Below are 16,511 nucleotides of genomic sequence, written 5' to 3' on the forward strand. Positions count from 1 at the left end.
GTCTCCTAGGATATTACTTGTAGTTACATATAAGTGAAAAATGTATCCTCGATAACTAATATTAACTTGTGAGAACATGGGAAAATACTTCATATGATCTACAAAGTAATTTTGTATCCATGCGTATAACCTCTTCAGTTTGTATAAACCAAAGAACAGAGAAAACAGGTGCCCATATGAGTCAGCTCATGACAATTTTAACTGGATGCTATTAGATGGGTTTATCCACAGCGAGCGTGGATTTGGCTAGAAAGCATAGGAACATCACTGTAGGCATTCTAAATTTAATTAGGACCGAAACTGACACAAGTTAATGCAAACGTGAGAGAACACAGGATGTATGTATGCAGTTTGGAGATCTGTTTCTTTTTTCCCTGAAGGAAAGGTGGCACCATGTTTTCCTATACAGATACAGCCATTTTGGACTTTCTGGAAGACGGATGTAGTAGCTGCACAATGCAACTCTTTCTGTAAAAGCCCACTCTTGCTTTGCAAAATTATTATAATACTGAGCCAGCCTTGAACTAAACCGACCGACTGTATGCTGTGCAAATGTGTTCAGCAGAGATTATGATATAATCTCTAGAAATACTAGACCTTTCTCATAATTGATTCTACCTAAACGGAATCTCCAGCATAGTAAACCTAATATTATTAATCTTTTCTTTGTGCTGCTACTTTTATGAAACGTTCCTTGTAGTGCAGCATATTTTTATAAGCATCTATTAATCTACTGATTTTCATAGCAAGGGTATTTGCAGTTCCCATTAGTGATAACGGCACATTACTCTGTATTACCATATCATGATCCAATGAAAAAAATACTGATAAGATATCTGTAAACTGTAATCTGCGTGTACGGGGCACTTTAGCTGCTTTTATCTATCACAGTTCCAGTAAGAGCATCTTTTTTTACAGTATTGATTACACTGTGGGGTTTTCTAATATCTCCTTGGGGTAATGCTCTAATGCACATACGCTTTCCACAGGTTTGTACTAATAGACATTGTAACTGCAGCTACAACCAAAACTGCATAAAGAGTTGTTCCGTCTCAGTTGTACAAATTACAATTACAGTAACACCTTTAAGAAGACTTCCAGTAAGCAACAGGACTGAGAAAGAAAAAAAAATAAAAATCTTCTGTTCAGGTGCTGTTTGTGTAACCAAGAAGGAAGAGAGAGTTTTTTAAAAGACTATTATGTGGAACGCATTAACATCTGCAAATGTCTTTGGTGTGTTATGAAATCAGCCACTGACCTGGCGACACTGTATCTAGCCAATAACCTAACTGCAGGCAATTGTTTTTTACAAAAAAATATATAAAGAGACATTGTCGGAAGGACTATAATCCAAGGTACTTTCCTCACAGGCCTGTGACCAAACAGCAATACTTTGAAATCATGTCTGATTTCTTGCTCATTTTCCCAGCAATTGCTAAAGAAAGCTGAGAAGATTTTCTTAAGGCTGCAAACAAAAAGAAACTGCAATACAACTATTATGTTTTTGTCTGATGTTCACAGTGTCATAGTATTTTGTCATTAAAGACATAATGATGACTTACCGAGCAGAAACATCTACTTGACACTAAACACATAATGCCATTTAACAAACTGGAATAGAATCCTTTTTCCTTTTTAACCTTAAGGTAGTAACATCACTCTGAGTATCCATGTAATTTTTGAGCAAATGGCCTAAATGTTTAGTTGCTAAAAAAAGAAAAAAGGGTAATCTAAAAACCTTCATAAAAGGTGAAAATTTGAAATATTCAGGTAATCAATTTGATATTTTGTTCAACTTTGATTTTCCCTTACTTAGGTACAAAAGCTGAGACCAAATTTTTTTTTTCTACTATCCACTGCTTTTTGTAGCAACATACAGTTAAACTGCTTGAAGAATTCTAATGAGGTGGTTTGAATATTTCCAAACCTTATGAACAAGAACTGCAGGAAGGAATTTGACTGGAAAAAATGAACAAATTGATTAGATAAACATAAATATATATATATATCTAACAAAAAAATCTTGTCCAGTTTTCAGGCTTTAAAGATAATGTTTCAGAGATGAATAACTGCAAAGAAAATTTATGTGTAGCAAATTAATTATATTACCATCAGTTCATTTGACTGTTACATACATGCCATTGCACTACAGTTTATTAAACAGAAATGACTGGGACTAAGCATAAGGGAATTCCGTTTGGATTACCTGCAAAATTTCCCATCAAAACTCAGATGCTGTTTTCATCCATTGTGACATAATTCCATATTATTTGCAATAATTACTTACCGATCATTCTAGAGACTACCAGCTGCCTATTTTACCTATTTCTTTCAGAACGGCTGTTTCAGAAACTTTCAGTTGTATAATTGGGAAGTATACGCATGGCACAAAGGGAGTATGAGTAGTGGAAGAAGAGCGCTTAAGGAAGTCCTGTGAGGAATGATATTGACTGGGTGTGAACTGGTATTCCTCCCTCTGAATCACTGCGGAAACATTACACCAGCGTGATGTACCTGTGTTTTGGGTACTTGATCCAAATGCAATTTTCTTACAGTAGAAGAGCTGGTTGCTACGCCGTTGCCTCTTCTAATGTGGGTATTGTGCTAATAGTGCTCTAGACTTTATCCCTGCACCGCTGAAATGAACCGGAAGACTCTGATTGAATGGAACTTACTGGATCAGGCCACAAACAAAGAAAAATGTAAACTCAAACAAAGTCCATAACCGATTTAGAAGGAAACGTTACATTCTACTAGACATCTCATCCCAGGGTTTTTGTACTTTGCTAAAGGCAATGGAAGTCACTGGTTATTAAATGAAATACAGAGCAGGACACAACTAATTGATAATTATGTATAATTTACATTGATTTTGATAATGTGAAATACTACTGGCCTTTCTGAAAGGGCTCTGTGTGTCAAGATAAATATAACTAACTGAAAACTTAAAACCTTCTGTCATTACCTCCTTTTTTTGGATTGCGTTTACAACTGATTTATGACTAAAACCAACTCTAATCCTCCTTTTAAAAATATATTGTGTCTTTCATAAGAGAATTCTATGTATTCAATCTTTTCTCCGCATTACTTGGAAATTTTCATCAACGTATCTTTGAACAAATCACAAACACAATGGATTACACCTTGAACATCTCCATGAGGTGATTAAGCTGTACTATTACGTTTTACACATGGGAAACTGAAGTATAGGGAGACCGAGTGAATTTACTAAGGGAACATGAATAAACTATGAAAGGCAGCTCAGGTCTTGTTCGAAGATTTCTTAACCACAGAGTCATATTTCCTCACTGAACAGAGACCAGGGAAGGAAGGCAGACTGTCTCATTCTTAATTGTGAGAAAAAAATGAATTTACTGATCTTTTCTGTCTTCTTGCCTGCAGTGGAAGTGGGCTAATCAATCCTCGACTTAATGCAGTGCACTTTAGAAGCTGATACGACATTGCCCTTTATGTTCGAGGAGGAGCTCTCCAAGTGAGAGGCCATTTGCTCGGAGTGCTCTGCTTCGCTTCACGTTTCACAGCGGGTACAACTGAGTTCAGGGCCAGCTGCTCAGCATCTGAAAAGGCAAAGCTGTACATTGCTTTCTGGGAGAGGTGAACTGCTTGTGGGAACTTCAAGGGCATCAAATACCAATGTTACATGCTATCTAAGAGATGCAACATGCAAGATCATGAGGGATGTGTGAATCTGCTGCAACAACCCTCTTTTCCACCCCAAAAGATTGCATTTGACATTTTTTACCTATTGTCTTATATTGCCTAAACATTTCAAATTACTTTAGGCAAATTAACTTTGATATCTTCAAATTAACATTACTTAGTCGCTTTTTTTCCTCCATACTGAAAATGTAGCTTATTAGTGTCATCAATTAATTACTACTTCACAGCCAAATACTTCCAGAAAAGTTCCAGAAAAGTGGACGGCTATATTACCAAGAGGGCAACTCAAGATGCAAGATATGCAGCTTCACTAAATATAAACTTTGTCTGTCCTGCTTGCAACTAAGACAAAGAAAAATGCCAGTACAGCAAATAATTTAGTAAGATCAACCTCAGCATAGCTTTTACCCTCAGTCTCACATCAGAGTGAAATTTATGTACCATGAAAGCTAAACAGATCAATAATATTCAAACACTGGGAGACAAAATTCTGTCTTTGGATACACACAGCTGCTATTCATTGCAGAAGGAAATAAGCACTGGCTTCCAAGGACTGAAATAATCTGGATTGTGCTTTTTTACTTAGTAGAATTCTTGCTTTGTATGTGGATTGATCATGGAAAGCCTAAGGAAATGCAAGCTATGAATGAAGCTGAAGAAATGGTCCATCCTATCTGATATGAGATCTACGATCATGATTAAAGCCCTGGTTCTGAAGAGTATGGTGGAAGTTTCAAATACATTGTACTGAAGTTTCAACATTTATTCGAAGTAAACACATAATCAGAAAGTAATAAAAAAGGAAAAGAAGTGCTGGTATATGAATCCAGTTTAGATTGATTTTGGCTTTCATAAATCTCTAATATGTACAAAAATTGCAAAATAAAGAATATATACACGTCTTGGAAACCACTGCTTCTCTGAAAATATTATCAGATAATTAAATGCTATATTGTAATGCTTGAATTTGGGAGGAAAAAAGAGAATAAGGGTAATAAAGGCAGCCTTAATTGTATTGGTTCTTAACTGCTGAATACTCAGCTTTGCATCTTCAGTGTATTTTTTATGACAAATTACCTTCATTTACTTATTGTTTCATTTTTTAAAAATGTATCTTTCCATGAAGGAAACATTTAGACTTGATTCTCTGCTCTTTGGCTTGTCACAAGAGTGCAAAGTGAGCATAAACCATTACCTAACAGGCATGGTAGCATTTTATAAACAATTAGTAGAATAAAGTACAAAACAGGACTAATCAGGCAGCAAGACAAATGTGAGACTACGCTTTAATAATTACCTGTGTTGTATCTGGATCTGTCTGTAAAGCAGATGCAAAGGCAAAAAACACAGAGGTGTTCTCTAATTGTCACCCAGCAAATTGCACTTAAGGCTTATTAAAAGATAATGTAGAAACAAGCAGTTTTAATGGATTTATCCTGTTCTCCTGGGGATGCTGGAACCACTATCAAATGTTTAGTTCAGAGCTAATGCACTTGCCCGTAAGGCAAGTAATGTACTTGTGTATCTATAGGAGACGAAAGACGCTAGTGAATAGTGGAAAAGTCCTGAAAGTAAAAGACTGAGTCTTCAACTTAAAACAGAGGCTGGGGGAAGAACAGTTGTTTGCTGTACAAGGAAAGCTTTTACAAAGTGTCTTAGTGTGAAGTTTAAGAATAGGCAGGATTAAAAATAGCATGCAGGTTGCTTGTTATTTTAGATTTTCTTTTACTCAAATGTTTTATTCTCGTTGATAAAGAAAACGATTTTAAGAAAGCTGTCATTGGTTAATGTTTCTAAAAGGAAAGAAATACAAAATAGAAGTGGATTCACAGGGCGATTAGCTCACAGGGTTCACGAGGAGATGCAGCAGCCAGGTTCCACTCCTACGGCGTGAGCACTGCACAGCTCCATTCTAAATAAAATGGGGAGATAAACTCTATACTCATGGGGAATAAAACCCCCAAGAAACAGGACAGGGAAATTCAAGCCCTCGCTGCTGGACTACATGACTGTGTTAGGGGAATGTCCTGTAGGAGGAAAAGGATGAACCTTTTCTCCAAACAGCAGATGTAGAACTGCTGTGAACAATGCAGGCCCTTTAAGTGACTTTCTCTAGGGGCAAAGTCACGATTTCGCTTCCTTTTTTAAATTTTCTTCCCCCCCGCCCTCGCCATAAAGTTATTTCAGACAAAAGGCGTAACTCTAGTTTTTGTAAAAATGTGAGTCGCAGTGAAGCTGTATCATCTTACCGGTGAAGAACAGTAATCAAGGACAAGAAGAATGAAGAGGCAAATTATTCTTCTGGGTTGAGATACCTAATAAACTACAGAGGAAATCCTGACTGCCTCTTGGTATGCGACAGAGCTCTCATCCTGCTCCTATAGCTGATATACAGCCCTTCAGCTGAACAGAACACTTCTCCTGTACTTGCATACTCAACTCATTGGTTTGTGGAAAGGACAGGGCCATGTGAGCTATAAATAACCCCTAATTACTTATCAGTGTAGGGTTCATTTAAAGCACCATTTACGGTCTAATGACCTATCTAGCATGGTAGTACTAGTGTATGCTGACTAGCACAATTGTCTTGCTCACGATTAGGCAATGCTGGAGAAGTTTATACACAAATGTTTTACAATCAGTGACTGCCTGGGCAAGAGCTAATAACAGTGTTTCAGAACAAGATTAATACTGGTTAAAAGAAGATTAAATAAGGCCAGAGCTTTCATTATTAAATATATGGGGCAATATATGCTGCTATTATTGAGTGACAACTTTAAGACTAAATAATGAAATCAAGCATTCACTGAGGCACTACATTTTTTCTAGTAACATCTGGCACCATGAATACACCTACAATCAGAAATAAAGAAGCTTTAACTTATTAAGACAACTGTAGACTGGTACTGCAGTATAAGCACTCAGTAGTAATGACGGTTCTGATTATGGTTCAGTATGTAATATCAAAGAAAATGGGCTAGGGAATGACCAAATGACATAGTGGACATGCCCCCAGGTGCAAGGTCGTGCCATACTAGAGGATCTCTGAGGCAGATCCAAGTAAGATGACACACTGATACAGCACAATACAATGCTATGAAGAAATACTAACTTAGCTCCTGGGAACAGTTCTGTCCACTTTATCTGTCTTAATTAGCAGGCCTAATTAACTTCAACAAAATAATGCCATTTGGTATGGCTACAGCGCTTTTTAGGCAAGCCTGGGGATGTCTGTGTTGCAGGTGATAGGTACCCAATGGGGTTCTCAGACTCGCAGAGCTCAGCCCTCCAGTCCATACAGGATGTAGCTGTGGTTACTAACATCACCACCTGCTATGCTGACCAAAGAGCGTTTCTAACTCCCCTCTTCCTCCAGTCATGTCACATTCAATCTTATTGATTAACTGCCAAATGAAAGTTTATAATTAACCCCAACTGTAATCTCCTTGTCTTTGCCTTTACAGTCTCTCTGAATCCCCCATGAGACTACACGATTCTTTTTTTCTTCAGGTCTCCGGAAAAATGAGGGTGGAATACATTTGTTGAAATGTGTGAATGCAGAATGAGATTCACTAAAATGAAAAGGTTTCATATTTTGATACCCTGATGACACCCTGCATTCTGGTGGATGCTGCCCTGTTCTCGCTTCCATAACCTCAGCCCCCCCAAATCTGTAGTATGCCTCTAAGCTAAGGCTATATTCTATTTTAAGGGGAACTTTGTAAATTGTAAAGTTGGAGTGAAAATAGACTTGAAATCTGCCACCAAATGGCGTGACCTTTCTCTGGGCAGCATTAGCCTTTTTGGTTTTTTTCTATGCTGTCTCTGTGTTCAGCATCAACTCATGGACCTGCCTCTCCTCTTTCAATTACTATATCGTTTCTGTCATGAAAGAGGAATCTGTTGGAGAAACAGGAAGATGAGATCTTCTTACCTATTGAGGACAACAGCAAACCCAAAAAGCAAACCTATGTTAAATGCATAAAATATAATCACTTTCTTGTTCTTCTCCTATTTTTATAAGGCCTGACACTCCAGCATTTTAGCTCTGCAGGATTGAGACTCTCTGTTGCTGTATTTACACAGCAGCTAATTCATTTCTGGCCTGATCCTGGTCTTGACTTCTGGCCACTACCATAATTAGATTAGCATAATAACAGCAATTAGAATGTTCTTTTTCTAACAGACTGGATAGCTTTGGACGTTTGATCTGACCTATTCAGAAAGTTAGAGATATGAAAGATCTGAAAAAGACATTTCTGAGGACATAGAACAAAAAAAGATACTTTTGTAATTGCATGTCTAATTTCAGCTCATTACTGTCTCATTATCTTTTAACCTTTGCATCTTCACACTTGGAAAGGAAAAGATTTCTTACCATATGAAGTCAGTAACATATCACTTGCACTGCTGGTGAAATTCTCTCCCTGTTCTCATTTGTTTGTACCATAAATACAGAATAATTTGAGGACCAGACACTACACAAATATTAGCACCCTATAAGCACAGATATGGTTGTATAAAATAAATGCAAATCACTGTTGTTTCATGAATAAGCTGCAAAGAAGAAAAAAAAGGCCCAAATCTAATGAGCTAATGAAGTCAGTTCTCAATGAGAAACACGATACCGTCTCCATGCAAAATCTATACATGAAAATAATGCCAGACTCCCTAGATCAGGAAAAAATAGAACTGTTTTGGACTTAACTTATTAAAGTTTGCATAAAACTTTTCATACTATGCAAAGGCTAAACATTGTTACGAATTTAAAGTGGAAGAAAATCTAGAACGAAGTTATGAACTCAGTACCAGATTTTAGCAGAGTGTTGTTTGCAAGGCATGTCACAGCTTGGCAGAGCGTAGCCCTGATCTTGGCAGCCATGGAGACCTGAACTGTGCTTAGGGATGCCCTTTCCTCCCTCACCCAAAAAGCAAGCTGTTTCCCCTGACAGCAGCAGTCTACCCTGTCACGTGCGAATATGCTGCCTTGGCTTTCGGAGAGACATGCAGCCGCTGTACCCTTCTCTAGCACGAGGCCACTGCTACGGAAGCTGCTGTTCCCTCCGTCTTCTCCATGTCACAACAGCAGCCTCCTAGCTAGACTGTCGTGGGCAAGAATGAAAGGAGAAGAGAAGGCAGAGGGGTGAGATGGCTGCGGGCACCTGGCTCACAGGGCCCGTCGGCCCCTGTCGCGAAGGAGAGAGGCAGCACTGCTGCAGAGCAGCGATTCTCCAGCAGCAGCTGCAGCACCACGCATCCCCCGAGCGGCCATTCTGAACTGCTCTCAGGACAAAGCAGCGTACACTGGATGTTTCAGTATTTATCCTCTCTTAGGGAATGGAGTTATGGCATTCATTTCCTGAATTTATGCTGAAGGGAGTGGCTGGATATATTTGGGAATATATAAAGTTGGAAAAACCAGAAACAGGATCTTGGATGAGCTAATTTAACCTTTTTTATCGCACCAGCAATCCTTTTGCAAATGATGATGGACTATTTCATTGCCTCTTGATTGGATGCAGAAAGGAATCAACTTTATAATGCAAAAGATGCTGCTTCAGGAGATTAATACTAAATTGAATCAGGCAAAGATTACAATCGCAGCCCTGGACACCATATATGAACAGATGGTAGCCTATGTTAATAACTTGGAAGGCGAGACTGACATAGCAGAACGCAATGCATTCTAATGAACTCCGTTAAAACCACGAGGATCGAGTGTGACCGTATTTAAGGTCTTGCTTCTAATTTTGCACATTTTGAAGGAAAAAAAATTATTATTAAAAACTGGAGAATCAAACTCAGTTTGTAGAATATCCATGGAAATAATTAATGATTCAAAAACAGCAAAGTTGGACAGAGAAATAGCATGCTGATCTGTATTTTGTGACTAGATTTACTGAGATTTCTGTTTAGGAATAAAACCATAGAAGGTGAAATTATGCGTATTTATAATAATTTAGAATTAATTTGCATTTCCTTTAATTATTATTTATACAAGGGAACTGTTTCACTACTGATTCTGGGAGTGACTTAGAAATTCTAATGACAAAAACGGCATTTACTCTCCTCAGACAGACAGTATCCACAGCAACACAGAGATGACACCGTATGTTGGGACTGGTTTGGAATAGATGTAGAAAGTCAAGTGCCTCCTAATGAGTCCTCCATATCTCTCTCTGCAGAATTAAGATATTAACTTTAATATTTGTTTTAAAGTCCTGATCCAGCCCAACCATCCACACTTCATATACTGTATAAGTAACTCTTTCTCAAGAGCTTCCTGTTCTATTCCTTACAACCAAGAAACAAACAATGACTTGATCTGAAGCTGCCTTTTGAGTAATCAGTATGCTCTACTTAACAAATAGAGTGAATTATCCTTCATGAATTATCTCGTTGCAGTACAGAATATTTATAGTTCAGTGGCTAAAACACTACAAGCACTGGGGACGGTTGTGTACAGAGCATAACTATACATTCAAAGTTATGAACACATGACGATATAATGGCTATTAGAAATTCTTATTAATCTGTGCTAGCTATCTGTAAGTGCAATCAGAACACTGAGTTGCTGAACCGCCACCTTCTGACACCTGTTCCTGATTTACAGCCTCTCCAGATATAAAGTTGTTCTCACTGATGTAACCAGGAATATGTTCTAACACAAAATAGTGGCTTTCATTTGGTTTTCATGCTTCTCAGCTCTTGGTAGCTTTTGGCTTCATTGATCACTCTCAAAGGATGATCTCCTGCCTGACATCAGCTTTCCCAAACTTTTACTTCTGATTCACTCTGACATGACTACAGAACATCACCTTCAAATATTAATTTGAACATCTCTTCTACCCACATCTTAGATTTGATTTCTCATGTCCCTGCCCATGGCAGGGGGATTGGAACTAGGTGATCTTTACGGTCCCTTCCAACCCAAACCACTCTATGTTTCCATGTCTTCTGTTGTCATTCTACACATTATAATCACTGCCCCTGTAATTCATTCCTTCCTTTCTTCCTATCTTTTTCTTATCCTGTGCTTAGTGTGCAAATTACACATTCAAATAATATAACTAACAAAACAAAGTAACACAACAGCAAATGGATAAAGATAATTCTTTCATTAATAGCCATTCTAGGTACTCATCTTTTCTCTCTTTTTCTTTATCATCATAAAAATCTACAGTATCAGCAAAGTACCACCACACTGATATTATCACATTAGACATTCTGGAGCAAATAATACAGAAATTAATCTTCAACTATTCTTTTTTTTTTAATCCTTTATGGCTGTTGAGTTGCGTTGTTGTTTAAATCCAACCTCATACTTTCACCACTGGCAGACTTGCTCTGTAGTTAGTAGCAGGTTTTACTGAAGATAATGTGAGTTTTGCTTACCTAAAAATCACAATTAGCTGTTTTTGCTACAGTGGAAGTAAAAAAAAATTGGCTATCGCTATAAATCCTTTCTTTCTCTGAATAACAATTTTTACTGTATGGAGAGAAATTCTGTAAAGCCTGTATACATAAAAGACCAACAGAATGCATTTTATTACATATCTTACAATGCAAAAAACTAGTTTACTGACCAAATTCAGATTTGATCCATTTAGTTCCCAATTCATCTTAGCTACACTCTAATGGAAACTCTATACTCAGATGGAAACTAAGATCCTCTTTCATTTCCCTCATATTGAAACGTGAAATCTGTTTAGTAGGTAAAGAAAATTAGTGAACTTCAGCTAACATCATCATTTTTTATTCTCCAAAAAAACCCCACTAGTTCAACAGAGGTTTATGAACTTATTTTCAAGAGTCAGGATTTTAATAATGATCTAAAAGTTTGCGTGAATACATGTATATGGACTGGCAATATTTCTATCAGTAATTAAGACTATTTCCTTAACTCCTTCTCTTCTGTATTTTTTAAAAAAGTTTCATTCAGGTATTTTTACTTGGTTTTCTGCAATAGCCGTATTTTAATGAGTAGGTTTGAAACTATTAGTTAGAGATTATTTGCTATAGAGAACATAAGTATATTTTGTCTATGGTTAAACACAGGTTAAACGTATATCTTAAAGAATAAAAGGAAACTGCATTTGATTCTGTTGGAGTTAGAATGAATATAACCTGCCTTTTGAAAACAAAAATGTTTAATTATCTGTGTGTGTTTCCTCCATAATTTCATTTTGTAAATGTTTTTTACGGGCAAGTTAGCATTTTTCAGCTGGTAAGAAAAAATGGAATGCCTACAATGCTCTCTAGCAAGCATATTTGTGGTTCTTTGGACATTGATGATTTTGTCAGATTTAGGTAACAAGTAGCATTTCAAGTCACAGTTTGTCTCCTTCTTCTACAGATGACTTAATATAGTTGCAGTGCAATGATTTTCTCCCCTTACAACACTTCTTTTTCACTAACCTATGAAACATCTTAAACAAGTATGTCAGAAAACTCTTACCACCCACAGAAATCTGATGCCAGGTGTGATCTGTAGTGGCTAATCAGTCTTGGTGAACTCTCTAGTGCAATTAATAGTTTGTTCTAATTACCTTCCAGAGCATATTTCATGTCCTGGGCAAACAGAGTCCACATGATTTCAGCACTGATTTTCCCCATGTTCAGCTCTTGAGGGAACCTGCAATCAATCACATTACATCAGTTCACCTGCTGCTAGAAATTATGCTTACAACTGCACAGCAGAAAGGCAAATATTTCCACAAAATAATTCCCCTAGTATGCACTTACTGTATTTTGTGTTTTGTGCAATTATACAAACCATCCAATCTTCAAATAAAAACTTCCCAAATAAAAAATAAGTAATTAGTTGAATGTTGCACCAATTCCCTCGCATGACATTTTAAATCAAGAAACATCCATCTATCTTGCAGAGAACTCCTCAAACTTTAGATAAATCAGATGTCTTATGAAAAACCTCAAACGGTTGGCTCAGATGGTTAGCAGCTACAGGTTTTCCTTAATTCCCTTATTACAATGGAAAATAGTGAAGTTCTCTATGAAGCTATATTGGTTTATACTAGTTGAACCCAATTCACCGTTTGAAGACTTTCACCTTGAAGTATGGATAAAACAGTAAAGAACATAAAGGGTAGAAAAATGCATACTTTTGATAAAACTTCTAGTTTTGGTCTTATGCTTCATGTCATCTTTGAAAAACAGTCCTTTTTAGGTATTTTTTGCTGTTATCAAGTAAGTATTTTTCTACAACTTTCTCACAGATCCCAGCTGCTTCTTATTCTATGTAAAAGAAAAGCCTTAATCTTGCATTTAGTATCTTCACTGTTAGCTACTAGCAAAAGCTGACATTTTAGTGACAGACACTGCATGTTTCACATCGTATTTAAAAGGAGAGCTATTTGTCTGTCTCTTTTAAAAATAAAAAAAAAAAAAGTCTGTCCTTACTGCCGGGGTGGGACTGACATCAAGACGAGCAGTTCTCAGGGCAGAGAAGCAGACCAAAGCAGGTCACGCAGCTAGAGAGCAGGAAGTCCCGCACAGAACCTCTGAGTCGTAAAAGAGCTGTTTATAGTACAGCGGTGCAGGGAGAGCCATGCGAATACACTAGCAGTTCACCATCAACACAGAAAATCATCAAAAAACATGTTCATAAGGAAACATGTGGAGCTGTATGGCTTTTGTCTTGAGTTTAGCACATGACTTTACGCTAGCAGAGAATTTGATCCGAAGTATTTTGACCTTGTATTGAAGCACTAATCAAATTCAGAAAATATTCTCTAAGAATTTTTGTAAAAATGTAAAATTTTTTTCTTATTGCCAAAGAAAGAACAAGAAAGATGTGCAACTTTAATAGGACAGCAATATAAGTAATGTATTCTTTCCATGGACGTATTTGACCCTGATAGTATCTGCAAAGAAAAATTACTTAAACAGCTCATTAGCTCTGTCACTTTAATATGAAGCATTTGCTAGTTGAGATCACTGATATGCCTTCATTATGCTAATGGATGCTCAATTACAGAACTTTGTATTAATCCTGTTAACACAAAATTAATTGTTGTTCAAAAGCTCAAATGTATTTTAGCTGTAACTGTCTAAATTTCTTTACCTCCAGTCCAGTCTGAGTGCTCAGGCATGAACTTTGACAATGTTGCTCTGAGGAAATATTTAAAAGTTTATTTAATACTGACACTGTCTTTTGTCCATAATGAAAAGCTGGCCATAACGCAAAGCTGGCCATAACGCAGGACTGGGTCTGACAAAAATGCATTTGTTTGATTAGTAGTGTATATATATGTGTATACATTTTAACTTGTGAAAACATGTGCCCACACAAACTACAATTATCTTTGCACTATGTTGCTTAAATTACTGTGGTTTGGCACAGTGTGCTCGATGCATCCCACCAGACTTCAGTTAGGTACCTAAAGTTCATGTTCAGGGATACCAACTTGTGTGTCCCTCAGAAATATAAGCCTAATGCATAATCATCAACTGGAGATACCAATGAAATCCTTCCACCCAGCCCCCAGGGTATGGATATTTGCAATTTCATCACTACATGGACACATTTTTGTATGCAGCCCTGCAGGACTGACTGCCATTCCCATATATCCTGCTTCATTTTATCCAACACAGTGACCTCTTAGCAGGAGATTACTGTGATGAAAAAAGATCATGCAACAGAAAGCACCACTGTGTTTTGGTATAAAACTTTTACTTTTCACATGTAATTAATTTGCTTCGTGGCAGCTATGATACCCGTAGGTGTATTCATCAGAGACTCAAATAATAGATTTTTAATTTGTCCAAAGTAGGTTAGTAATGTAATGTGGACAGTTAACCTAATCAACATTTTCAGCCAGTGAAATTGATTTAACATGCTAATGAACTAGTACCTAATATTCCTGTGGATCTCATTGTGCTGTGATATTGGCCATAAAATACACTTCTCCAAGCATTAACATGCTTGGAAATGACATCGCATAGCTTGCCAGGGTTTAGCTAGGCTTTATTTCATTAAAGTTTCCTATAGTTTAATAGTGTGACTTCCAGATAATTTAATCCTGATTCAGAAAGTAAAACTACTTGCTTAACTCTGGCTTCAGCACTATTCCAGCCCCTTCTCCACACAATGATACCATTGCTTTTCCACTTTTTGCATTTATGATCAACACTCATGTCAGAGCCAGTAGTAAGAGGAATCCTGTAAGGAAAGTAAACTTCTAGTTTTCAACACTGCCTTCACAAGCTTGCATGTTTGCTACCACAGCTCAGACAGGTATGCACAACAGGAGCTGTGAGAAATACTGGTTTTGCACATTAGAAACAGCCATTTCACATCTGATTCACGGCTTTCTTTTATTCTGTCATTCATGACTTGTGTTGACACAAGAAAATAAACTTTATTCTATTACTCTGCTCTGCATTCTTTATCCTCTTTACTGATGTACCGCAATTTGAGACAGTACAACATCTTGTACCACAAAACTAATTAGCCACAAACTACTTATTAAAAAAAATGAAAAAGAGATAAATATTTATTAAAAAAATTATAAAAAGTTAAACACATTCAGAAATAATTAGCTGTACAGGACTGACAGAATATATCATGCATTCCAAAGATTTGCTCTGAATGTCAACAAAAAGGAAATAAAGTTAAGACCTGTGTCAACAAGTATCATAATTGTGATAGAGCAAAATTTTGTCCTTAACTAGAAAGGCTATAATATCATGGCTACTATTTCAAACAATAGCAATGATGACTGTGATACACCTTTCTCCAGGCATCCAGTGCATCCAGTATTTACCACATGGACAGCAGACTGGATGTTTTTTTTGAGCTAATGCAGCTATTTTTATACAATTTTTGAACAATTTAAGCTGGAATAGACATCGAAGGTCATCTAGCTCAAAGCAGAGAGAACCTCAAAGTAATGTCAGGTTGCCCAGGGCCTGTACAGCTGAATTCTGACTACCTCCAAACATTAAAATGACACAATCTCTGTGGGTAACGTATTTCGGTGTTTGGCCCCTCTCACTGTAGAACATAGATTTGCTCCTTTATAGCTAATTTGAGTGTCCCTACCTGATAATTGTGCTCGGGTCTTTTACTGTGCACTTCTAGAAGTGGTTTGGCTCTGTCTTTTCCTTATAACATCTCATTAGGAAGTTGAAGAACGCAATTGGCACTGGCCTTAGCTGTGTTTTCCTCAGGCTGTACAGACTGCTCCCTCAGCTCCTCCTTACACATCAGGTGTTCCATCCCCCTAATCTTCTTGGCTGTCCTCCAGTGTAGTTCTCCAGTTTGACAATTTCTGTCTTGTACTGGGGAATCAAAACTGGAAACAACCATCCAAATGCAGTGCCATAGGTTGTGAAGCAATCACTTCCTTCAACCTGTGGGCTGTGGTCTTTCAAATGCAGCCCAGTATGTTATTATGCAAAATACAACTCAGTGTACTAGCAGCTTTATTCATGAGGGTGGCAGGTTTTGGTCTCTTCTTAAGGTTCTTAAATTGCTAAAAAGGTAGCTGAGCTTTTCATAGTACTGTGTTTTGATTAACATTCCTCCATTGCATGAAATTTGTTTTATTAACAAATGTCATGGTTTCTAAGAGCTCCTTTATCAAAGCCTGAAAAGAGGCAATTAAAAACACCCCTGGAATAAAAGATAAAATAATAAAAAAAAAATCTTTGAGATCTCTAGAGATAAAAAAATTATTTGAAATCCAAATGACCATTTCATTTCTTATTCAAATCAAACAATCACTTATGTATTTTAAATATAAACCCAAGAGAAATCCACTGAAATAGGCATTTTAAAACATGTCACATTATCCACAAAAGTCTCG

General features: G+C 37.1%; 1 protein-coding gene across 2 annotated transcripts in view; it reads right to left on the bottom strand.

The window, feature by feature from the left end:
* UNC13C (unc-13 homolog C) overlaps positions 1-16,511 on the bottom strand; it is a 228,370-nt gene that overhangs the window by 43,303 nt on the left and 168,556 nt on the right. For both annotated transcript variants that reach the window (XM_063345628.1, XM_063345627.1), the window contains one exon: positions 12,231-12,316. In XM_063345628.1, coding sequence (XP_063201698.1) covers positions 12,231-12,316 — 86 coding nt within the window. The remainder of the gene's footprint in view (positions 1-12,230; positions 12,317-16,511) is intronic.

The sequence above is a fragment of the Chroicocephalus ridibundus genome, chromosome 9 (assembly GCF_963924245.1).
Source record: "Chroicocephalus ridibundus chromosome 9, bChrRid1.1, whole genome shotgun sequence".
Taxonomy (NCBI): Eukaryota; Metazoa; Chordata; class Aves; order Charadriiformes; family Laridae; genus Chroicocephalus; species Chroicocephalus ridibundus.